We start from the raw sequence: 26,907 nt of genomic DNA, 5'->3' as shown, positions 1-26,907 counted from the left end.
GGAGGTCTGTGTGTTGGAAAGTGTTGTTCGTCTATATTTCTTCATCTCATTTGTGGATCATGGTAATATAGAGATAGTTGGAGGGTGCTGTGATGGTGTTTGTGTAATATCCCAGCCCTGGCCTGAGGTGGGCCCATGTCTTTGTCGAGATTCCAAAGTCTCACACATAAGTTGCATATTTGTGAACACGCCAGTAGACGTGTACATGCTCGGTTTGTATCTTCAAACCTCTCCGGATTGTACTTTTCTTTCTTTGTTTTAAAAGAATGTGTGAGAGGAAAGTCTATTTATATTCGCAAATATGTCTTGTTTCGTGACACATTCCTAACCAGTTCCTTAAAATTGGTAGTAAACCGATTTTGTCATCATTTATTCACCCTTATTTCATTCTAAACCTGTATTTGACTCTTACTTCTGTGTAACACAAAATATATTTTGAGTGGTTCGGGTCTATACAAATGAAATCAGAGGAAGCTATAATGTTGATTGGTTACCAACATTCTTTAAAATATCTTCCTTTGTGTTCTGCAGAAGAAAGTCATACAGGTTTGGAATGACATGAGAGTGAATAAAAGAATGTTCATTTTTGGGTGAACTATCCCTTTAAGTACTTTCTTTTATTCCAGCTTAATGTGCATGCCTTTATGAAAATGACCATCGTTTAACTATAATTACCGTCGTTTTGAGGATTTATTTGGCAATGAATCTCCCAAAATATGGCACTCTCATAAGTATTTCACTCTCATAAAGCCATGTCTATTTTTAAGGCAACTCTTTAGGTCTTTTAGTTCTCTTGCATGTTGTGTATGGGGTTTAACGGGCAGAATGTGACAGCTGAAGTTGTAATAAGTTTTAAGCAAATGTTTGTTTTGATTGACAGTGTTGTCAGTGCTAACTCTCCGCCTCCCTCAATCTGACAGTCTTGTAGTGAGCAAAACACATGGAAACAAAAAGGGAGAACAGGAAACAAGAGCAATTGATGTTCATATAAAACAACTCATTAATCAAAAGAGAAACATTTTCTCTCCATGTATGATTTATTCTTCTCCAGGGCGGGCAGCCTGACCGTCGGGCAATTACAGGGCGTTTGTGGGAAACGGCTGTGATTTGGCGAGCTACATAATTACAAGTTTTCCTGTTAGTGGGCCGTAGTTTAAATGGTGCGACTAGGGCAGCTTTGTGCATGGTGGAAAAGTATGAAACACAGCCAGCATTTTCTTTAATGCTGTTTGCAGCCTCATCGCTCATTGGCTTTTCTCTTATTATGCTCGAAGGGCACGGTTCTGGTCCGGATTATCGTGTAGCGTAAGCCCCCTAAAACCCTACAGCAACAATCTGGAGGACCGGTAACTCCTGCCATGCCTCACAGAAAAACAAACTCGACCTTAATCTCTGCATCGCCCGCTTGAAAATAGATGATGCCGTTTTGGTCGGTCAGGCCTTTGTGGAAGGTTATGGTAATAAGAGCTCAGTGAAAACCCGAGGGGTGTTGAAGCTCATAGCTGAAGCTCATACAGAAGGTTTATTAAAAGGATAATGTGCATCAGTTAGATTTATTTTGATTTAGTCTTTTATATTTGATATTCATCTGAAGTGTTGTCAAGTCCGATCATTCCAAGTAAATGTAAAGTGCATTCTTTCAGGGTTCTACGTGAGATGACTCCATCCTTGGCACGCATCGCAGATTCGTGCGTACATTAATATGTTCTTATGTCTGTTGGGTTGGATGGTCATAATTTTCTAACACAAATTTATGTAATGCTCGTAATGGAGCAGAGTCCCGAAGCTGTGATAATCTAAGTCAGAGAAGAATTCTGCATTATAACAGACAGCTGAATGTACTGAGAGACATTGATGTACGGGTTCGCAGGACATGAAATGCCTCCGTGCCGTGACTCGGAGGGCCTGATCGCTTGCAGGCCCTAAAACAGAGCAGATCTGCAGCTTTCATGAATTAGCCGGAGAACGGCTGCATCTGGATTTGTCTGAGAGAATTTTTCCTTTTGGTCCAATTATAGAATACATGTTTAATTTGAAACTTTTGGACTCGCACAAAGGAGACGGCTTTGCTTGTTTGATTAATCTGAAGGGTAGCAATTCTTCACAGCTGGAAATATTGGAAAATAGGCAACAGACACGTTCCACAACACACAAGTAGGGCTTGAAGCTTTTAAACGTTTTAATTTAGAAAAGTCACTTTGTCTTTATCAAACGGGGTCACTGGAAAGTTTATCTTAATTTTCATAAAACTTGTTTATACAATGTCTTTTGTTTAAATTATAACTAAGAAACACATTTGGTTTCTTTTTTAATTATTAAATTTAATTATTATTTTAATTTTATAAAAAATAAATAAAGAATAAACGTATTTATGCCTTTATTGGTTATGGATATCTCTAACAATAACAACAAGAACACACAGCTTTTCAAATGTAATTCTATTGAACCAAATTGAGCACAGGTGATGTCATAGCGAAGTGTCAAAAGGGTTGGACTGCCCGTCGGCAAAGACCAGGCAGGAATGTCGGAGGCCAGAATATTTCCATGTTGTACAATCTTATCTGTCTCTTCAGTACTGGAGACAATAGTGAATTCTGAGGTGTGGAGATGGAGGCGTGTGTTGACATTCTCCTGCTCTGAGTAGCAGGTAAGGGTCCACTGTAGATGGTTATGTGTTTATTTTGTTTTCCGTTCACGCTCGCATCCCTTAAAGTTGTTTGCGCACCAGGTTGTTTCATATTGAGTCACTTGTTCATTGTTTAACGAACATATTTTGGTTTCGTTTTTGTTGTTAGAAGCAGATTTTTTTTTTAATTATTCGTTTGTAAAGGCTACACATGTTGTTTTGTGTACTGAGAGTATATTTATTTGTTTTGGAATAAGCAGGTTGACTTTAAAGGTGAAGCATTAAACTTAAAGGGTGCCCCTTTAAAAAAACAATAGGTCAACCAAAATCTGCTGGAGCCTGTTGCTGTATAATGAAAATTTACAATATGGTTCCTTGAAATATAAATATTTATCACAAATTATGTGAGTGTAAGAAAATAACAATTTTCATTTTGGGATTTAAGTACTGTAAATTAAGTGGAAACTTTTCTAGCATACCAAGTTTGTGTTTGACTGTGTGTGTAACCCGTATCTCCACTAGGAAAAGAGGAAAGAATGGCAAAGACAGCAGGACCCTGGCTGTCACCTAATATAAGGGCATTTATCAGTATTATACAAACAAAATAGAGACAGATTTTTTTTTCATCCAACCGTTTTATAGATACCAATTGTACAGACTGTATTTCACTTCCTGTCTTTGTCTTTCAACGTATGTATGGGCAGTCCGATCGTTGGTATCGGTTCTTTCAAATCCAAGGACGATGTGATGGTAGGCAAAAAAGAACAGATATGTATTCTAATGTGACGTTGAGAAGACTTATATATTTTTTACAAGTACTAAAGAAGCGTGTCAAAACTACTTTTGCCAGTTTATTTGTTTCTGGCCTGTTTAGGATGTGACATAAGATGGCCGTCAAAACGTCTTCAGGCTTATCTTTGTTTTCTCCATCTTTGTTTTCATTTCCTGGCCTGATTTTATGGTGCTGACATGCAAACAAACAATAGCTGAGATTTATTTGGTTATCACTGGACGGTAAATACACAAACACACAGAGACTACAAAATATGGGGCTGATATTGAGAAGGCAGGATGAAAGCAGACAAAAAGAGAGGGCAAATGTTTCTTTTCCATTTCCATCAACTCTGTAATGAATAGATACATGTTCCTGGTCAAGGAGTTAACACATTTTTTTTTATAACCTTTTTGTTAACATTTTTTTGCTTTTTCTGGTGTGTAAATACAATAGAAAACATAAAATTGAAGATAAGTTTACATTACTTATTATCTGTAAGTGAGTTGAAGTCATGATGTCATTACTCTATTATTTAACCTTACGTTTTACTATTGAATGAAGATAAAGTATTGATTGTCTATTCCTGACTTCTTGACTCTGGGCTGGTTCAAGCGGTTGCCACGGCATTGCTATGTAGTTGTTGTGATGAACAAATTGTCGCCCTAGTTTTCATAGTGATTGTTTACGAGAAAAGTAATTGCAATGGTGTTTGCATTTGATGTCTAAGCTGACTTACCGGTTTCTAAGTAACCTCCCGTGCCCTCTTCTGATTGGCTGCGCAAGATAGGTGTTGACTTCAGACGGGTTGAGGGCTGATAAGAGTGCAGACATGCGTGAAATCCGATTGGGCGATAAATGCCGCTCACCTGGGGGAAGTGGCCTATCAGATTTCTCCATCTCAATCACGGCGACGATAAAGCTGTCAAATCAGCTTTGACCTGACTTATCGACGTGCCACATCACCCTGCATATAACAAGAGAGACACGGTTGATAAAAAAATTATAATATTTTTCCTGCCGCTGTGTGAACTTGTTACAGGGTGGATTTTAAAGGCCTGCTGATTTATGTCCGTTTACAAGGCTGCTGGGAAATGTGAGAGACACTTAGAGGAAGGAAAAGAGAGGCCCCAAATATGAGCAAGAGGGATGTCGTTTCCGATCTCGAGCTGCAGAAAAAGAGACATATGAAATATGGGGGTCTAAAATTACTAATCTTTACATTTAAATCTTTATTTATACTATAGTCATCATTTTATTCTACTTGACTTGAGTGACTTGGGTTAACTAGGTCACTTATGTTTGTGTGTGCTGGATTCGGTGCGGTGAAGGTCTGCGACAGGTCAGCTGTGCTTTGTAGCAGATGTAGAGCATTTTAGCGTGGTCAAAAAGGACCACAGTGGTCACGGGAGGGCTGAAACTTAACCCAGATGGATCGCTCGGGGAGTATTAGTCTGCATTGTTTCACCGTGTTGATATTGGCACTTAACCTTTGTCAACAAACTGTTTGATTTCAGAAACACTAGTCATTGGAGAATGTTGCTGGTGTGGATCAGAAGCTGGCCACGATGTGCTTCTCCTTGCTTTCTGATTGGATCATCGCTGTTTGGTGATTGCTGAGAAATGAAGGGTGTAATGATGTCATCAGTTTGAGTGCTCTGTCACAAATTGAATGGTTTGAAACAGTCTCCACAGATGTGGAGACACAATGCAACTTGGGAGAACACAGTGGTTTCTATCAGCACGTGGAAGGAAAACTTTCCCCTTAATGCCCAATGCGGTGCACTATAATTCTCAGTCCGGGGTTTCTTGGAACATTAAAATCCATTGAAACCAGTAATTGGAGGTTGTTCCATCTATAAATGTGCATTCTTGCAAGGTTTTTCATGGCGTTGTGGTGATCTTTTTTAGTCTGATTTTGGGGATAAAAAAATCTCAAGTTTGTGAGGGGTTGCAAATGAGCGTCTGCTTTGTGTGCAGGTTGTTTTTAAGCCGGGCTATATACACTTATGTGTCTCCTTGTGGGAGTGCAGTGAGAATGTGCTAATCCTACTGAGAGAGAGAGAGACTTTGATGAAGAGTGAATGAGTTAGGTTGTGTGGCGTGAATGGAGAGTTAGAAATAAGTGGATTGTCCGCTGGCACAGAAATTTTATGTGGTTGAGATCCCAGCAGTTGTTTATGAAAAGCTCCCATGTGGGCCAATGTGAGTGGGTATGCACTAATGAGAATAGCAAAAGGCACCCAAATATAGATGTTGTAACTGCATCCTCAGCGAATAAAAGAACAGCACCTTTATTACAATGGAAAAAACAAAATCAGAGAGGTTTAGAATGTGTTTCCAGTCTCCATCTCTCTGCGATTATGCACCTGTCACCAACATGAAAGGGATGGTTTACCCAGAAATAAAAAAAATCTGTCGTCTTTTACTCGAGTTGTTCCAAATCTGTATGCATTTCTTTGTGCTGATGAACACAGAGAAAGATGTTTGGAAGAATGGTTGTAACCAACCTGTTTTGGCCACCATTGACTGCCATAGTAGGAAAAGTTACAATGATAGTCAAAAGTGCCCCAGATCTGTTTGCATTCCTACATTCTTCAAAATATCTTCTTTTGTGTTCAACAGAATAAATACATTTTCTATGGCTACTATGGTAGTCAATGGTGGCCGAGACCTGTTTGGTCACAAGCATTTTCCTAAATATCTTTCTCTGTGTTCATCAGAACAAATAAATGTATATTGTATATTATAATTTTATATATAATAATATTATTCATATTATATTTTCAGATTTGGAACACTTGTGGGTTTGTAAATAATGAAAGAATTTCCATTTTTGTGTGAACTGTTCCTTTAAGACAAGTTTAAACAATATTAATTTTTAATAGAAAATGTGGTGGTTTCCCAGGCATGGATTAGGTTAAACCAGAACTAGGCTTAAGTTAAATTAGGACATTTAAGCAGTTTTTACAATCATGCCCTACAAAAAAGAGCACTGATGTGCAATTTGAGACTAAACAAGGGCACTGGTTTATTTTAAGATGCGAGCTGTGCAAGCTGTTTTCAGTTTATACAGCGCTAACATTTATTTTAGTCTAGGACTAGCTTAAACCATGTACGGAAACCACCCCAATGTGTCTGCTCTTTGTTTGAATCACTTGTTTAAATCTATAAGCATCAGACTGTCTTACAAATCAATTAACTGTGTATAATGTTGCTGTTCCCTATAAAATCCATCTGGTAAACTGGCCAAGCCAATTGTTCCATGCATTTGGGACTTGGCGTTTGTTGGACCCTAGCTACATAGTTTACAATGTTATGGGGAGTCATCCCTATAAATGTCTGTCTTATGTTGACTGTGCATTTTAAACTAGGATCATAAAAATTATTAGAAAATTATAGTATTTATCAAACCTGTATGACTTTCTTTAGTTTTTGGAAGAACATTGATATGAACCTAACAACATTGGCCCCAGTTAACTTCCATTGTATGGAGACAAAACCACTGAGACATTTCTTAAAATATCTTCTTTTGTGTTCAACAGAAGAAAGCAAGTCTGACAGGTTTGGAATAACATGAGGGTGAATAATTGATGACACTCTTACTCTGAGAGTCTTTAAAATCCAGTGAAGCGTGTATTGTGAAATAATGTGTCAGAATATTTATATTTTCACTTGATGCTGCTTTGCCGTGCCCCTCAAGTAGATTAAAAATTACGACGTCCATGTAAACCACAATCGAACGTCTTGGAGTGAATCAATTTCATTCGGTTGTAAAACCAGACGATTCAGAAAATGAGACGCCAAATGTGAACTCTGGCACAACAAAGAAACCCATTTGCAGTCATTATGAATCGCTTAATGATCCAGTAAAAAGGTTTATATTAACAATGCTGTTGCCTTTGGTGGTGAATAAACAAATACGCGAAAACAAAGATGATAGGGCCTCTATCCTGGAATTGCAACAAATTTGAATATTAATTCTCATGACGTGAGGTCATTTCCTGTTCACAAAGCGGTAATTCATTTTCCATTGAATCTTTGTTTGTTGTGTTTGTGCCTGTCTCCTGTCACACTTGTTTTATTGTACTAAATTGAGTAATCTCGCATATGTTTTGTTTTACAAGATGCTCTTCTTTTCAAATTAATTCATATTTTTGAAAACAGATGATTACAATGCTTTTTTCTCATACAATGCTATACAATGTGACACGATATGTGTGTGTTTCCTCAGGCTACACACAGCCCAGAGAGCCATTAAACAGACTCAGGTGACAGTACAGAAGATCGGAAAAGAAATCGAAGAGAAACTAAGGACGACAGCATCCTGCACCGAAAAGGTGAGACCCCACCAATGTTAAATGATGAGATGTCCTAGAGCAGTTCGTCTGTTCTCGTTCAGGATTACTTTAATATACTGTATATTTTTATGTCATGTAGCTTCATAAATCCTATCAAGCCTGTTGGGTTTTCTGCACCTGGTACACGGTACTGGTGGTAAGACTCTGTACAGCACCTCTGCAAGTATAAAAGAGTAAATTTACAGTTGCTGTATGCTTGACAGGATTTTATAGCAGATTGTCAAACTCGATTTAAAATTCAATATTTCGCTCTGTGGTGGGGATATTGTCTTTCCAGGCTCACAGAGTCGCTCTCCAGGAGAGAATGGGGTATGAATCGGTGTATAGCAGTATACAAAGAGAAGAATTTTATATACAGCAGAGTATACACCACAATAAAGTATATATTAAAATTGTGTATAGACTGTTTCAGCGGCAACAACATGAACAAAAATTATGTGGTCCAAACTTAACTTCCCGTACACCTCCGTAATGAATCTATATCTGTTAAGTAGTTTTAATTTAATTCAATACAATTAATATACAATACAAATTAATAGTAATTCATATTAATATAAATTAAATATGAAATAAGTTGTTTCAGTCTCTAAAAAAATTCTATGTGTATTATAGCTCATAAAGGTTCAGAAAAACATATGCGAAAAAATCAATTCGTAATAAAATAACAAAAGAAAAATATTTCTTATTTTTCCACTTGCATGAAACTACGTTTCATAATGCTTTATTTTGTGCTGAATCTCTTAACCGTTAGCCGTGTTATGACAGGTGAAAATGATAGATCTGTGTGCCAGTACCCTCAGTTTGAACAAACAGGAAGTCGGTGACTGAAGCCTGTGTTCTGCGCTATTGTACAGACAGCAGCAGTGTGGTAAATGGCCTAAAGGTTGTGTATCTTGTATTACGCAGATCCTCATAAATATGTCATTAGGTGCTCGGGCGGCTCTCGTATCCCACGTTTTGATGGATTTAGCAAACCAAATCCCCCTGCTTTCCCACTGCTACTTATCGAGGTGCACTTCTCACCAAAAATCCACTGTTTGTTTTTCCACACTCGCTGTATCCTTCAGAAAAATGAAAAGTAAACGGAAGAAAAGCGTTTGACATTTTTTGAGGTGGCAGTCAGCAGATGGGAAAGCGCAGCCGTTCTGAGAGGTTTTAAAGTAGATTTGGAAGTTAATAAACACAAGTCTTTTCTCTCCCAGCGGGATGAAAACAGACAAATCTGACCACTTTCTGTCATTTTTTTTACCTGTTCTCGTAAACTCCTTAGAATTTTGATCCAACGCTCTGTAATGCTTCTCTGTTTATGTATGAGGGGGCCAAAGCGTCCTAACCAGAATGGAACCTCACACAGTGTTAAGACAATTAAGATACATGTAAAAGTTTTTCGATGTCTTTGTATCATAAAAAAAACACAAAACAAGTGAAGTTAATAAGGTTTCGATAATACCATCAAACTTTTTGGAAAAACGTTTCAACTTTGTGGTTATCTGGTCTCCCAGCCTCACCAGTTTGGTTTTGGGCTGGTTTCAGCTAGACCAGTTTTAACCGACCAAGGCTAGGCTAAGAAGCCAGCATGGCTGGCAAAACTAGCAAATCACCTAAGCGTTATAGTCGTGCGTAGGACCTACGCCGCTACCTACGCCATATCCTGACGCGCACCTCTCCAAAAATGTAACGAATCGTCAACTCAACGCATACCCTACGTGGACCGCAAACCCTTGAGTTGGTCTGATTGAAACCCTTACTCAGGTAAAAAAATCTCTGCGATAGAGTCATGTTTACTCAAAAACATTTCCGAATTATCTACGTTTGTTCTTCCGTATTAAACATCTCAAATCTGCAAGAATAGTGACTTTTACCTGACGCTATCAATGCTAATGCTTCTCAAACAAGCTGCTTCTTCTTCGGCTCTTGTCTTGGTTACACAAGCAACACACGCTTGAACACTGACGCCTAGTGGGCATTCCCATTCAACTCGGACAACGACGTAGAAGTATAAATGAAAACCGACACGAAGGCTACGACGTAGAGGGTACGGCGTAGGTCCTACGCAGAACTTAAAATCGGGCTTAAGTTGGTTTCAAAAGTATTTTTCGGCAGCTATACAGGTGAACCAACTCTACCTCATGTGGTTATAACGAACGGACCATTGTTTACATGTATAACATTTTCGAACGTCCGTGTAGTTTCTCAGAGAAAAGTACTGTATGCTTTGACTCGCATGCTTGTAAGTCATAAAGATTCCCTTAGGATGCCCCTACCGCACATACTCACACTTGTCTTTGATGTTAAAGTACTTTGTGTTTATATGATGGCCCCTCCACCTGTTGAAATGCTGCTTTCTCAGGGTAAGCGAGTGCTACAGGACATGCTGTTGATCTTTAGCTCTTTAGAACAATGTGTTTTCTTCCTCTGTTTTAATGGAAGCCTGATACTCATTCAGTTCCAGGGCTTTGCCATTTTAAATGTAGTTTCCATATGAAGCGTGTTGGTTCCAGGGTTTGGTTTGGTTGGTGGAAAGAAGACAATGAATCACACTTTTCATTTTGCTCAAATCCAAATGAGCCGTGAATTTTCATGACGTGTAATCAAGATTTGCAAAACAAATGCATAGAAGCCCAATCAGCAGAGTATGACATGCAGTAAGAAATGATTTAATTTGTGTCAGAACTGTATATACAGTGGGGTTTTCTAATTTAGGACAGATTTTTCATTATAAATGGTACTGTCATCAATAATTTAAGTGAGAAGTTAACATCTTAGTTGGTTTAACCAATTTTTGCTAAAATGACAGCTTGAAGGATTTTGTTCAATAAATGGTGGTTAGTATTATTTTCCAGCATGATTTGAGAACGTGGTAAACAAATAAATAAGAAAATAATGTGGCAATGGTCAATGAAAAGCCAAAATCAAATACTCATTCAGTGAAATTTAATTACAGTAAAATCTCTGTAAAAATGGAAATACTGGCTGATTCAATTTAATTTTTATGGCGGATTAAATTCCATTTGTGTTTTGACAGATTTACTACAAATTTCATTGTTAAACTTTAGTAAATTTGAGCTTAATATGGTTTACTACAGAAAAACCAAAATATATTACTATAGTTAAAGCATGGTGACTTTTTATGAGAGATGCTCCTCAATTTGCAAAATTGATTAAAATCTTAAAATTTTCTTAATCATTTTATATCATATTGTATTTTTATTAGCTAAATTGCCGAATTTAAATCATATTTTACATTTCAGTTTTTTTGTATGCCAAAACGTAATGAAACTTACATGTATTGAGAAAGCAATCACGCATAAATTAGGTTGTTGGGCAAGTTTCCGTGAATTACTTTAAAGCTCTTCCTCGCCAAAACCGAATTGGCAGGTCTAGGGAGTTCTGCGAAAAACGTCAAACTTCAGGATACGTTTACACTAATGACTAATGCTCTCGCTCAATCACCGCAACAGAACAACCTGGACTGTACGAAAGGTCAGCAAGGCTCTGAAATGCCTGTGAAGTGTATCAGTTACTGCTCCTAATGAGCAAAAATCTGTTTCCAGTTTTCAGACTTGAAGTTATGAGAACCTGATTACAGATCAGAACGTTCGCCTCTGAAACAACCAGACTGTCACTTCTTACTGGCCTCAGGTCAGCGTCGAGCCTATTAGAACTCTTAAGCGATCAATAAGGATACCCACTTTTGAGACACAGCTAAGTGAATTACTCGGTACTTAATTGTGTTAGAGGATGTGCGTACATCTTATACTCCCCATGAAATCGCTTGATAAGCGTAGTTTTTTTAACCTGCGTTTGCACATTTCCTGTTGAAACAGGAAATCGAGAGAGAGGTATTTCAAAGGGCTTTTTTTAATGGGCTAAATAGCCGTGATTTACTACATCCTGCTGCTAGCGAGCAGTAGTTGTGTGAAGTTACATTGATGTTTTAAAGGTGACTTTATTTTACGATTACAGTTAATACTTACATTTACATTTATGCATTTGGCAGACGCTTTTATCCAAAGCGACTTACATTGCGTTATCCTATACATTTATACTTGGGCATATGCAATCCCCTGGGATGGAGCCCACAACCTTGCGTTGTCAACGCAATGCTCTTACCACTGAGCTACAGGAAAGCAGTATTTGTTAATACTTAATCATTTTGTCCGTTTTACTAAAAGAGAAAAGACAGTTTTGACAACAATTAGAAATACTCTAGCAAAGGACTGTTCAACGATTATTCGCGATTATTCGCATCCAGGATAAAAGTTTGCATTTACATAATATATAGTGGTGTGAAAAGTATTTGCCCCCTTCCGGTTTTTGTTTTTTTTGCATATTTTTCATGCTTAGATGATTCAGATCATCAAACAAATTTTTATATTACTCAAAGAATACGAGCTATTACAAAATGCAGCATTTTCTGACACATTTGGTACTCCAGTGAACCACAGTGAGAGCCATTATCCACAAATGGAGAAAGCATGGAACAGTGGTAGACCGTTCCAGGAGTGGTCGGCCTACCAAAATTACTCCAAGAGCACAATGACGACTCGTCCAGGAGGTCATTAAAGATCCTAGAACAACATCTAAAGAACTGCAGGCCTCTCTTGCTTCAGTTAAGGCCAGTGTTCATGATTCTACAATTAGAAAGATACTGTGCAAAAATGGCAAGACGAAAACCACTGCTTACATTTGCTCAAAAAACATCTTGATGATCCGCAAAACTTTTGAGCAAATATTCTGTGGACTGATGAGACAAAGGTGGAACTTTTTGGAAGGTGTGCATCCCGTTACATCTGGCGTTAAAATAACACGGTATTCATAAAAAGAACATCATACAAACAGTCAAACATGGTGGAGGTAGTGTGATGGTCTGGGACTGCTTTGCAGATTCAGTACCTGGACGACTGGCCATAATTGATGGAACCACGAATTCTGCGCTCAACCAGAAAATCCTAAAAGAGTATGTCCGGCCAATGGTTTGTGACCTCAAGCTTAAATGCACTTGGGTTATGCAGCAGGACAATGATCCAAAACACACCAGCAATTCCACCTCTGAATGGCTAAAAAAATAAAAATAAAGGTTTTGGAATGGCCTAGTGAAATTTTGGACTTAAATCCAATTGAATGCTGTGGGATGACCTTAAAAATGCAAAAAACTAAAATCAGGAAGGGAGAAAATACTTTTTCACACCACTGTATGTCCGAGCAACATGTATTTATTTTCTATTTATTAACAGTGTACATATTTGAAAAAAATCGATTGTGTAATCGATTTAAATTGTGTAAATATTAATAAATTAGTGGTGGGCATAGAATATTTTTTTTAGGGCTCATTTGAATTCTGCCGAAGGCATTCAGAATATGTGTGCTACCCAAATAATGACTAAAAGTAAGTCTTTGAGAACGGGTGTCTCAAGCCAGGTGGCGCATTAGACCAGGGGCTCATCTCCTGTTTCCAAAATGCATCACAAACTACTTGAGAAAGCTGTTCTACTATGATAATTGGTGATGAAAATAAATTATGTTCAATAAGATGAACTTGTTTTTACTTCCGCATTAGCTAAGGGATGCTTGGCGTTTAGGTGGTACTTGAGACTGGAAGAGCTCCTACAGTACATTTACATTTAGTCATTTAGCAGACGCTTTTATCCAAAGCAACTTGCACCGGTACAGTGCAATTCAGCTAGGTATTCATCCGCGCTAAAATATCAAGGTGAAATTCATCATAGCTTGCGTAGTATAGACCCAGCTCCCAACCCAACTTTGAGAATAGATTAACGCCGACATTTTTTTGTATCGCTTGATAAGAGTCTCACGTTAACGCAGCACGTTAACGCCGTTAACGGCCCACCACTATAATAAATACATGAAAATATTTCCTAAATATAAACACGTACATGTGAACGTGTATGTGTTTATAAATGCAAAATAAATATGCACCATGCTCGGACATATATTATGTAAAAACAAACTTTTATTCTGGATGTGATTAATCGCGTGAAATCGTAAATCGTTTTTGGCAAAAAAATATGCACACAAATGCGTCATATAAGTTTTAAGCTATGTGCAAGAAAGTCATTGTTTGTGTTTGTCGTGCCACTGCCGATGTTGGTCAACACGCAAACTTTAAATCTTTCCCCCTGGTATAAGGGCTCAAACGTTTTGAAGATAGAGATGCAATCTCCGCCGTGTCTTTGCCTGACACTTCCTCAGCTGTCTGAGAGTGCGAAAATACAAGATCTTGAGATGTTCACTTGATCTAACGTGAGATTTCTCTGTCACTTTCTCTTCGTATCCCTAACACCCTGTGTATATTCAGTCATGTGTGTTTTGTTTGCACACACAAGCCAAATGCATGTTTTTGTCTTTTTTTTTTACACAATTTCTATCGTTTCTACCGTGTTTATTTATTTTAAATATTTCTCCAGATGGTATTACGCGATGTGCATGTGTTGCGCCACAGCGGGCACTGGAGGCCATGTGGATCTAACATTTGAAGATTTTCCTCTGCTGTGCATTAATCTAGGCAACGCTGGGTTTGATAATGATCGCCACCAGCAATCATAGAGTCTGAAGATACAGCGAACGTTCTCTCCATCTTATCTCCTCCCTCACTCTCTTTCCTCTGCTTACCTTCTTTCTATCCCACTTTCACCCTCGTCAGATCGCTGTTCCTCATTAGTGCGTTTGGCTCACTAACAGTCCCGAAAGCCGCAGGGCTGTAGATGTTTGCTAGATTAGATAGATCTGCCATAGACTCGATTTCACTGGGTGTTGGAGAAAAAGCTGAGGGAAGATCTGACGCTGACGTTCGCTGTAATCTGCTTGAAAATTCATCCCTTGTTTTTTTTTACTACATTAATGTGAATATTTCTGGCTTCCGGTTGCTTGCCAAAGTGACTTGGAGACAGTAAATACATCGTGTTTTTGCCTGTTACCAAAACAGCCGATGTTTTGAGGAACAAAACAAGAGAATGCTTTTATTCACCAAATATTTTCATACTTTCGTTACAGAAGAAAGAGAGGGAAGGCATGCAGCTGCGCATAGGCATCCTGAGGTGTGAGTTTGAGAGACAGAAGAAGGCCCTGGCCAAAGAGATGGACGTGTTACAGAAAGAAAGAGCACAGCTACAGAAGAAAGGTAGCTATATTTCTGACTGAGCTTTCCCTTTTTTTAATGCTTTACCCTCACATGCAGAAGTGGCCAAAGGGGATGTCCAACATTTGGACGATAGACATTGCTCTGTTTTTCAAATAATTTAAAAGATGCATTAAAAATTGTTGTGTGCATCTTGCATTGGTGCTTTGGAGTGTGAAATAAAGCTCAGCTTTGAGAAGAATTTAACAAGGCTTGGCAAAAAATTACACACATGTGCAAAGGAAATGACTAAAATTATTACCACAAGAGAGAATCAACAAATATTAATAACAGATCAAAATGTTGTCAAGACATTTTTTCAATGTATTTTTTGTTTAGACCACTTCATAAAATGTAAATGCTGGTCCAGAAGCACTTCTGGCTTCATTTTTAAAAATCATTTTTAAATCTTACATGTATAGTAAATAAATTAGTTTAACATATTGATGAAGTCATAACCGTGGGTTCTATTTTGTTCAAATACTTGTGTTAAAAAAATAAAGACATGAAGTTCTTCTCGACCAGTGTTGTTTACGTCTTCCGTGGTTAGTGGTTATTACAAAAAACTACATTCGCTAGCCAAACCGTTTTATTTCCAATAAAAACCTTCAAGGATTTTAAACAAAGCATCTCATATTTTGATGCTTTAATATAACCGGACGGTGGCATTAAAATGACATTTTCAACTATGCACCCCGTCTGACATCAATTTTGGCCACTCCTTTATCTCCAGACATTTGAGATTAGGATTACGTTTGCGATAATTCACCAAAAACTGAAATTCTGTCATGAATTACTCACTCTAACAGTTCTGTGTTACGATTGACTACCATAGTAGAAAAAATGGTAGTTAAAGGGATACTTCACCCAAAAATGAAGAAGGTTGAGTAAATGATGACAGAATTAAACATAACATTATTCCTGCTCTCTGAACATAATGCGAGTCTGAAAAAATTCTCCGTTTTCTGAAGAACAGACTCACAATTCTCATGTTACTTTACACGGCCTTCATAAAAAGGTCAATTGAAAAGTCTGTGTTTATCCAAACCTTAAGTTCCTCACTGCCCCATTCGTCACGGCCTCCTGCCATTCAGGTGCGATTTCGAAATCCCGCTCTTTTTATTTGTCAAATGTTGTGGTTGGCGGGAGGTAAGAAGAGGTTGGTTTGATTGATGGGGTTGCTGGTGTTTGACTTGAGGGTTGGGCATTCATAAAGAACACAACTTATACACGCACACTTGCACATCAGCAATGATTGAATGATCCGGTACTTGCCATTCCATAACGCATTGTCTTCATGACCTCCTCATCTGTGGAAACAAACAACGGATTTGGGGTTCATGGAAAGGTCTGTCTTAAGCTGGTAGATGGATGACGTCTTCTCATATAGAAGCTGGTTCTGACTGGAGGTGCTTGTCTGGACTGGAGCTCGAGGGAGCGGCCCGGCTTTATATTCACACACAGGAAAGACCTTTACAAGCAGAAATATGTGTTTGAATTGGGAAAGAGGAACAGATGATGACATGCCAGTTGACCTTCTGGTTCATTCATGCATTCTTCCCTCTCTCCCTTTTCTTTCTCGTTTTTTTTCCCCTTTCTCTCTCACGTTTTTTCCTCCCTGTCTCTTTGTGTTAAGTCCTGCTCTTCTTTCTGTCTGGCAAACCCCCCCACACCCAAATTTCATTCAAACGCTAATGGTCCTTTAAACTATTGTCAGTCACCACTTATTTGCCGTGATATTAACCGGTTCGGCCCTCAGAGACAGCATGAAAGTCTCGTCCAAAACTACCGTAGTTTATCCCACTTATAAAGGGAGATTGCTAGAAATTACACAAAATGACTTAAGTGTAACCATCTCATCTCTGTTCTGTGTACAAAGCTGCAGTCAAGCGAGCTCGCACGTCCTCCCTGTTTCTGGTCATTGAGCGGCTCCTCTTTTCCACTGAAGCTTTAAAGGGTCAAGCCTCCTGCCTCCATTTCCCTCGCTCTAATTTCTCGTCACGTCCACGCACATGTTGTAAATTACAGCAGTAAAAGCGTTTTGACGTTGTTATGATCGGCGGTTGCGCTCATTCTGCCGTGACAGCCCGGGGACGGCGGGCCTGTAAAAGTCAAACTCGGAGGCGCTTTGCAAACGAGGAAAATATTAAAAGTCCTCTGCTGTTCAGAGAGGGGGGAGACGCACACTCTGTGCAGTTTTGTGGGCGTTAAGACATGAAACACCTGTTTGGTCTGTCAGTCTCGCTTTGGGTTAGATTGACAGGGTAGGTTTATGTAAGTTTATGTTGTGGATATAGCTGATTAAGTTTATATATACAGTGTGTTTGAGTGAGTTAATGAAACCGCTAGCAAAGCAGATCGGTTTACATGAGTTCAGCGCTTTTAAACTTCAACGCACTGTAATTGGATTATTTTAATCAATTCTTTGGACCTTTCTTTTCTTCAGAAACCATCGGTATTACATCGTTTAGGTTTTTCGCATCGTATTTTAGCAAAATCAAAAAGGCATTAGTCATTTTTTGGCCCGGATTAACGTAGTTCCACACCAGAGTTATTATAGTTTTGATTTTAATTTTACATAGTTTTAGCAATTTGGGTCATTGCATAATTAATTTATTTATTTTTCACGTTGCTATATAAGATTTAATAAATTTTATTTGAGTTTTTGTTTATTATTATTATTTTAGTGCTTTAAACTTATTTCAGTTTAGTTTTGAGGCAACATTTACACTTTTTCTTTAATTTCAATGAACAGAAAAGTTTTCAAAGTTTTAATTTTAGTGAACTAAAATAACATTGTTCCACATCCTTGCTTAAAGCTGTAATGCATAACGATTTGGCCATAAATAAATAAAGATATTTGTTCAAAATTCTGGTTAGCCATTGTAAGCATATAATGAGGAGCAATCTCTTGGGCTACAAGATTTCAGAATTATCAAAATATAGCAATATGCATATAGAAATGGATTGCAATTAATTAATGATGGTAATACTTTAAGTTTAATGTAATCAAAGTTTAAGCTGGATGCAGGTAATTGAAAGATATGCTTTTTTTTACAGAACTTTAAGCATTGATATATAGCACAGGGTTTCTCAAATAGGAGTTTGCGGGGTAATTGCATAGGGTTTGTGAGATGGTAAACTGTATATGGGTAGTACAAATAAACCATACATGTGGTCTATTTAGAAGTAACAAACAAGCTAAATCTCTCTTATGCTATTTTATGTTTTAAATTTTAATATTAAATAATAATATACTTTTAACACTTTTTGCTGTCATAGGACACATGTATGATTTATTTGTCAACCATCCATATACTGTATACAAGTTTTTTCATACTTTTTAAAGTTAAATTGCACCGAAATGTTTCTGGTTTAAAAGTAACCATAGTTTAAAAAATTAATATATGATAGCAAAATCTGATATAAATATATGGTATTCAATTATTGAAATATAATATTTTGCTGCTGTCTTTCTGAAACCTTGTATCATCATATTTTGTGATTTTTATTATTTGCCATAAATCATTATAGCATAATGTATATTCCATTATTTAGTAAGCTATTGTCTATCACGTTTTTCTTCAATATCATCCAGCCATAGCAATTTTATGTTTCAGTTGACGGAGGCAAAAGTTACGGGTTGCAGCTTTAAAAATAAAGTGTGCCAGAGAATCTAATCTTTCAGTTAGACATTTTGGTAACACTTTCCTTGAAGTATGTATGTATAATGCATTATAAAAGTAGTTTTAAAGCACTGTAATGCACCTTTTAATGCATTGTAATGTCTTATAAATAGTTGTTATTACAGTTGACACATTATAACACTTAGCAATTCATTGTTACACTACACAATCTAAATTTGTTATAATTCTTTACAACTACAAATAATGCATTACAACCTTTAATAACTCTTAATAATGCATTATACATTGATCCCACCCAGCCCTACAAAGAACCCTCAGGAACCTTGATTTTTAAGACTGCACTTTTCTCTTTGTTAGTCAACACCAACCGTCAACATTTGTCCATCAGGACTGTTTACAGTACGTCGAGCCAACACAGACAACAGACAGATCTGCCAGTAGTCTTTAAGAAAGCTGTGGGCGGCAAATAGGAGGCTTCGACCCGGTGCTGACAACCATGATGGCTTCGGTGTTACTTACGCACAGATCTACTAAAGCGAACAAGCAGAGAACAAAAGCATTCAGACCTCCAAGTCCGTCTCTCCGCCTCTGGCTCTTTCTTTTATTTCCCGCCGTCTCCTCCTAATGAGAGGTTCAAGGCGTTGCATGTGGGACCGCTTTCTCTGGCAAGGATGATCTCGCTTTCAATTTCACCTTTTTACACCTAACCCCGCATTTAGAAAGACTCCGGATGTTCCGCCAGGCTTCGCTTTAGGACAGTGATACAGTATCCAACCGAGCCGTAAAAGAGGAGAAAATGTGAGGCATATTAGAAAGCAGACGCTCTGTTTTTACAAGTGTGGGTCAGAACAAAGCAATTTTATTGTCTCCTTTTTTTACCAGACAGCCTGCTTTGTTTCTGTCTCTCATCTTTCTTCATTGCCTCATTTTATATAAGTGGATTGGAAAGGGATGGGCAAGAATCAACTCTTTGAAGGAAACGTGTACATGGTCAGTCAAAAGTTTAGGTCATTTTATTCATAATTTTTCATTTTTTTTACCCAGAATAAACCCATTGTTTAGCCTTTGTGTAGTAGAAACTGCAAACATTTATCAACCAGCGTCCTGAGGTCTCACCCCAGGATCCTTTTTATACACTATTGAAGAAGTTTCCTGTGCTCTTAAAGGAGCAGTTCACCCAAATAATGAAATATTGTCTTTATTTACTCACTCTCAAGTTGTTCCAAACCTGTGTTCTGTTTAACACAAAATGAGATATTTTGAAGAATAAAGGAAAGGTTGTCGGGCACCTTTGACTACCATTGAGCGCTTTTCCGCCATCGAGCCGAATCGTTCTCTTTGCTTAATCGTTCCACGTGCCAAACCGTAAATGGTTTCAATTTCCACTGCAGGGCTGATAACGGAAATCTTTAGAATGAGCATCACACGCTGCCTTGGTCACACAAAAGAGACTGAGCTATAACGTCTCGGCCCACATTCTATAAGCACGATTTAGCACGCTTAGACAACCTATTTGGAGAGACTTGAGGGTGAATAAACTATGCAAAACGTAAATTTTTAGGTAAACCATCCCTTTAAAATCATCTCCTCTATTGCATTCTCTCTCCTTAAGTCTTTCTTTTACTTGTGCTTTCTTCGTGTGATATTGCCATGCAGGTTATGTTGGAAAGTCTTTTGAACACCATCACGAAAAGTCTTTGAGCTTATCAATGTGGGCGAGTGTATCTCTGAACATCAGATGAAGATTAAATGTTCCGTTTCATCTGCGTGCACACGAACACACGCTGGATTTGGCACAAATAGAGCTAAGCAGAAGGAGGCAAATTTGTTTTGTACAGTTTTTGTATACAATGTGTATATTAACTTTTATGCATTGACTAGATGCTTTTATCCAAAGCGACATTTTTCATCTGTTATTGTGTTCACTGATGCTAAACTTATGACCTTTACGTTTATAACACAAGCTACACGAAAACACCATGTGCATTATTTTCTGTGTGGTTTTTGTGTTAAATACAGACATGCATCATAATATAACACTACGAAAGTATGAAGTTTCACGATTTCATTATTACATCCTGACTTTCTTATAATCTATGCAGGTCTTATCCTGCTTAGTTTTGAAATCCAAAGTTGGGAGTGTTTTGATTATATGGTGTTATGTTTTTATCATAACGTCGAGCCGGCATATTTATACAAAAAAAAAACATACGAGCGTTTTTTAATCTCAATTAGTTTTATGTTGTCTGTAGAGGAAATGTTTTCACGATGATGAAAGACCGTTTTATCGGAATACAATTTAATAGACTGTTATCAAACTCAGACACACCCACCCACCTGTGCAAACACACATGAGACTACCTGTTCCCTCACCTCATTCTTGTCAATTTCTTCTCTCCATCGTTTAATCTCGTCACCTGTCTGCGCTTTTTTCCTCAGAGGAGGAGTCGTCGACCAAACACCAGGGCCTGGAGTCTGAGCGCATGTCTTTAACGGAGCTGGTGAAGGAATGCACTGCCAAAAGGTGAGTTGTTGTCAACCTGCAATTATCCATCCTTCTCTCTTCCCTCTTCATCTCTCGTTCTCTCTCCTTCGGTCTGGTGGCCCCACATCTGTCAGACATTACCTTGATGGGCCACAGAATGGGTCACTCTTCCACTCTTGGGTTTTCGGAGATTAGGGAGTAGTCTTTGAGGGCATTTTGGATTTGTTACAAATGTGTTCTCCCCACCCGCTTTGTGTGACGATAAGCAGGTTGTGTTGTGTCGACGCTGATGGGTTTGACTTGACCCCAAGGGTCGCGCACAGGGGTTGACCTCCCAAATAGTTCCTTTTAATGTCTGGAGATGTTCTCTTCAGAGTGGCGTAAACAGACTTGATCTTGCGTGTCCAACTTGAAGCACCACGGGTCGAACTCTTACATTAACCTGTAAGCCACGCCTCTGACCATTACTATCATTTTTAAACATGCATGTCGACATTGTGAGTTTTATAATCCGCCATTGTGTAAAATAATACTCAAAGTCTGATGTTGTGAGTCATATTGAAGGAGAACGTAGAATGTAATTGAGGATTGAACCGTGACTGCTTTAGGCTTCTCAACGCTTCCCATCTGAACACCCAAACTTGGAAGCCATCTTCCACTTCCAGGAAGGACAGATCAAGTTGTGTTCACAGTTGAACGGTGTTTGGATTCGGGCTTTTTTGCCAGATTTTTTGAAGTGTAAAACAGGCCTTGTGGACCCATATGTAAGCTAAACTCCAATAAGGAAGGTGAAGCCTTCATACCTCATCATTATTTCCTTCCTGGCTTCTATTCACGATTGTAAAATGATACCATATTATTCGCTATCATTATTTTTCATTGCTTTCTCCCTTTCTGTCTCTTTACATACCCGCCTCTAGTCTCAATCCCAGTAGCTCAAAGCTGGATATGAAAAGTAAACATTTTGTCAACCCCTTCTCACCTCATCTAGACAAGTCAAGGTTTAGGTGTACCTGGACCCCTGTCCTGGGGCAATGTTATGTCCCGGTTTTGACAGATGTGGTTTGATAAGGGTTGGCCGTACCGTTGGTGAATGGGGTCGGAGGGGAGGCGGAAGGGAGGAAGTCCATTGTAATTTGGTAGTTATGATAATTGAGTAGCTCTTACAATTACTAGAAAGATGATTCAGAGCATCATCAGCAAGTGGACTTCCTGAAGCCAGTATAAACATTACAATTAAATCTCTTTCCTCATCAGGGTCATTTTTTTGGCTCCAGATGAAATACCCTAAATTTTCTATGTGAATTCACTCTTTTTTTTCCCAAAATTCTAAAATAAATGTTTAATGTTTATGTCATATATGTGCGTGGCATTTATATGTAAATGCACACGTGTGTGTGTATACATATACCTACATTTTTACATTATGTACACATAATATAAATATCTATATTACTTGAAAAATATACATTTTTGTTTGTGTATTTACATATAAATATAAAAATGCACGCCACACACATTATATAAAGACAAAAAAATATTTTGGAATCAATTAATTGATTTGATAGCACTACTATATATCTATTTTAACAAAATACATGTATGAAAAATGTATACAATTTTAATCTGGTTTAAATTAAAACATTTTCTTAATAGCCTTTATACAGACTTATTGAAAATTTGTTTTTAAAAAAGTATTTAGTTTGGTTTACATTGAACAACAATTCAATACAACTATAGGGAAAGTATTGTAATCCTTTGCTTATGCTTTGAAATAATAATATGCTGTACAGAGTAAGATGTTGAAGTTCCTCTGTGTGTGTTTCTCAACAGAGAGATGTTTCTCAAATCCAACGCCCAGCTCACCTTCCGCTGTCGTCAGCTTATATCGGAGCTGTCCTACATTTATCCCATTGATGTGGTGAGCACGTAACTCTACAGCACACAAACCATTTCACACTCCATCTAACGCTCAACAAAAACACTTGAATATAACACACAGCTTCCTTTCTGCCTCATGTTATGCTGAAGGCTACAGCGTGTGGCATGCTGGGAATGTGAAAAATCATCCTCTTTTCATAGTCTTGGAAGAAAGGCATTACTGGCTTTAACAAGCTTTTGTTTCTCACAATTTCACAGTGACCGAGACCTTCTGTTCAAAGCACACTGTTCTTGTTACCCACAATGCCCTGTTGATGGTCGAAACTGTTGACAATATAATAAAGCCTAAATGGATAGTTATCCTCAAAAATAAAAATAACTTTATGTGGAACGCAAAAGAAGATATTTTGAAAAATTTGGTTGAGCCTGTTCCTTTAAGCACGAGTAGAAAATCATATTTAGACCAAACATATTTTTATTTATTGTAAAAAAGATTTTGCTCCTGACTGCTTCTTCTTTTTTTTTTACAGAACAATCAGAATGATTATGTTATATGTGGTGTGAAACTGCCCAATTCTGAGGACTTTCAAGGTAAGATTTGTGTTTGGGGGTAAATTATAAACTTGATCTCACTTGAATTCGTAATTATTTTATGAGGTGGAAAATTCATATAAATTTGAACTATGTGAATCATACAAAAACGTGCAATTATTAGTTTAAAAATAATAAAGCAACACTCCTTAAACCACACCTAAACCTATCCGGCAATATGCGAAAGTAAACCGTGCTAAAACGTACAAATGAGATAATGAATTACCCCCTTGTAAAATGGTTACTAACTGCACAGAGACTGTCTTGGAATAAAACGTTTTAAAAATTATTTATTCACATTTGAGAATAAAAACTGAATAAAAATTTCTGAAATTAAACCAATGGAACTGAAGAAATAAAAGTTACTTGTTTAAATGAAAACAACTTAAAATAAATAAAAAAAGTTAAAAAAAGTTCCCATATATTCTCAGCTCTTATTGCTCTTTCTACATTATTCAGTCAAAGTCATTTGTCATCAATTTTCAAAAACTTATTTCAGACATTTTTAGATTAGATTCAACTTTATTGTCATTATGCAGAGTACAAGTACAGAGCTAATGAAATGCAGTTAGCTTCTAACCAGAAGTGCAAGAGTATAGTGTTATATACATGAAAGTGCAGAGTAAGTGAAGCTAAGATATACAGAATTTACAGTGGAGTTGCTATATACAGTATTGAGCAGAGTATATACAGAATATGAAAAGGGATGCAATGTAGAGATTGTATGTACATTATGAACAGAGCAATGTAGGATTATAAATACACATTATGAACAGCAGCAACGTGAGAACAGTGGTAATAAATACAGTTGGATGAGTGTGCAAAAGTATTGTTAAAATGTATCCTACGCAAATTAATGCAATGATATTTTTATTGAACAGTTTACTGTGTTTTGTACTGTAACATCAATTTTAAGCATACATAATGAGAAACATTTCCTTCACGTGTTCTTTAACTTTTGACTGGTAATATAATTTGTAGTAAATTTATAAACTTTCATATTTGATATAACGCAAAATCTTAAATGCTTTCATCTTTTTCCCAAAACATATTTTTTTTCAATTTTTGAGTCTTAAACGTTTTTTTGCCAATTCAATTTTAAATCCAGATTGTGCTTTGTTGTAGTTTTACTTATTTGTAGATTAGCATTATTTTGTCTATTACCCACTCTGAACTCTAGATATGTGCTCTAGAAAAAACCCATACCAGTTAAAACCACTTGTCATTCTCCGCATTGGTCGCCATTGTCCTATAAATCACGCTCTTGTACGTCCGAAAATCACGTCCTCCACCAGATTCAACACATGAAAGTACAGGAGCTGCAGTCAGTTCTGCTTGACTGGCTGTAAATCCCTTGATTCTGACTCTTTAGCCTGGCTGTGGATCACAGGCTACGGGCCATCAATCAATCACTCTCTGCCGCTCACATCAATGCAGGCCTGTTTCCATAGACCCCTTCAACGTCTGTTCTAGAGCGAGGCCACTCCAGTCAGTTTTTCACAAAGCAATGACGGTGGTTGGACCTTTTGACTTCTATCATTATGTAAGAGAAAAGGATTTTATTAGCGCATTCATCTCAAAAAGTCCCTCCCGATAGGCCTTTTGAGTTCGTAATGAGGAAAATGAATTGTGCGTGATGGGTAGATGTGATGTCCTTTGTTGTGTTAGAATTGGCGAGAGTTATGCTTTCATTTTTCCATGTGTCGTTCAAGCGGCATTGTGCGTGTCGCAGGGAATCACGTTTGGCTTTTTTCAGGCAGGGAAACCGTGACTTCAAAAGAACGTTGAGGTTAATGGAAGCCAGGTTGAACCGCACATGCAAAAACATGCATGCACAGACGATTGCATACATGCGTCGCAGTTCTCTATATATGTGGTTAATAAACCTTTTTTTTTTGCTGTAATTTGGAGAGATCAAAATGAAAACTTGTAATCATATTCACACAAGCTTTTTTAATGCAAAAAAACCTTGGATTTCGTATGCTTGATACTTGCACACCGCAATCCAGTTCTTCTGGATTTGGTTTAGCGACCAATTTTGTGCAATGGAAGAACAAACACACAATAGCGACAGCAGTATGACATGTCGTTGCCACACCAAGCTTTCCATAACAGCCAGTGATATGGTCTGTGTCCACAGCGTGTTGTTTTCATTTGGAATTATGTGGCTGTCCTAGTGTCCTAGAAACTCTCAACTCCATGAAATGTAGTGAGTAACACGGAGCACGCGCACGTGTTTTGGGGAAATGTAGTTTAGATGCATGTTTTTGATAGATTAATTTTTTTCTTTTTACACCATCCAGCGTTGACCTCTTCGTCGCTAAGCAACAAAATATTTTTGTTCATCATTTGCACGTTTTATGTGAATTTGCCAGAATTTGGCTTAAACGTCGCCATTCCTGCAGTAAGTGGGTCCATCGTTATGCGTCAGATTGTATATAATTATTTAGGAAACGCAGGCGATAGCGTGTTATTATACGTGCTTAAAGAAAGAACACTAACATTAGTAGATCCATGGTTTTTTTTTTTTTAGGTAGCGTTTAGCCCCCGGTGATGCTTTTGACCCAGTCAGGAAAAGTGCATCGCTGAGTTAACTTGCATGGCATTACGTTATTATATGACTTCATATAACTGGAGGGCCCTTAAGGTGACTCAACATAATGAATGGCCTTCATCTACTTCCATCAACCTTTACAAACGGCCCTTAATTTAAAAACTCACAAAGCAGTGAATTGTCTTGAATTGTTGTGGCTCATCCTTTAATCCAAGATGTATAAATCTTGATGTTAACCGAGCAGATTATAAAGTTCTGTCTGGATTTGTTTGAGTGAATCTCATGAAAGCTGTACAGAACATGTCCGGGTCGTAATTCAAATGCTTATATAATTATATTTTGCTTAAAGAAAAAGGACAGTTACGATTTAAATTGCAATATTTTTTTTTAGTTACAACTATGCACATTCTGTTCTATGCCCTCCTATTTTTCATTGCTTTAATGCAATAAATTATATGGTATTAAAATGCTATAAAATATGGGAAACATAGTTGTTGAATGAGGTAAGATTTGAGGTTAAAATTTTGAAAGGATCAATTATAAAAGTGTATGTCTTAATTGTCATGAAAATAATGTCATAGTTTTTCCTAAAGAGGCATTATATTTTTATTAGTGGTGGGCATAGATTAATTTTTTTAATCTAGATTAATCTAGATTAATTCCAAAATTAATCTAGATTAATCTAGATTAAAATGGCTCATTTGAATTCTGCCGAAGGCATTCAGAATATGTGTGCTACCCAAATAATGACTAAGTAAGTCTTTGAGAACGGGTTTCTCAAGCCAGGTGGCGCATTAGACCAGGGGCTCATCTCCTGTTTCCAAAATGCATCACAAACTGCTTGAGAAAGCT

General features: G+C 37.5%; 1 protein-coding gene across 1 annotated transcript in view; it reads left to right on the top strand.

Annotated features, from left to right (window-relative positions):
• Nucleotides 1-26,907, top strand: part of uvrag (UV radiation resistance associated gene) — an 87,307-nt gene that overhangs the window by 9,092 nt on the left and 51,308 nt on the right. The window contains exons 7-11 of the mRNA XM_056736664.1: nt 7,633-7,738; nt 14,774-14,900; nt 20,984-21,068; nt 22,863-22,950; nt 23,441-23,501. Of these exons, the coding sequence (XP_056592642.1) occupies nt 7,633-7,738; nt 14,774-14,900; nt 20,984-21,068; nt 22,863-22,950; nt 23,441-23,501 (467 nt within the window). The remainder of the gene's footprint in view (nt 1-7,632; nt 7,739-14,773; nt 14,901-20,983; nt 21,069-22,862; nt 22,951-23,440; nt 23,502-26,907) is intronic.

The sequence above is a fragment of the Triplophysa dalaica genome, chromosome 22 (assembly GCF_015846415.1).
Source record: "Triplophysa dalaica isolate WHDGS20190420 chromosome 22, ASM1584641v1, whole genome shotgun sequence".
NCBI lineage: Eukaryota > Metazoa > Chordata > Actinopteri > Cypriniformes > Nemacheilidae > Triplophysa > Triplophysa dalaica.
Note: the sequence above shows the minus strand (reverse complement) of the source record. Positions and strands in the feature narration are given on the sequence as shown.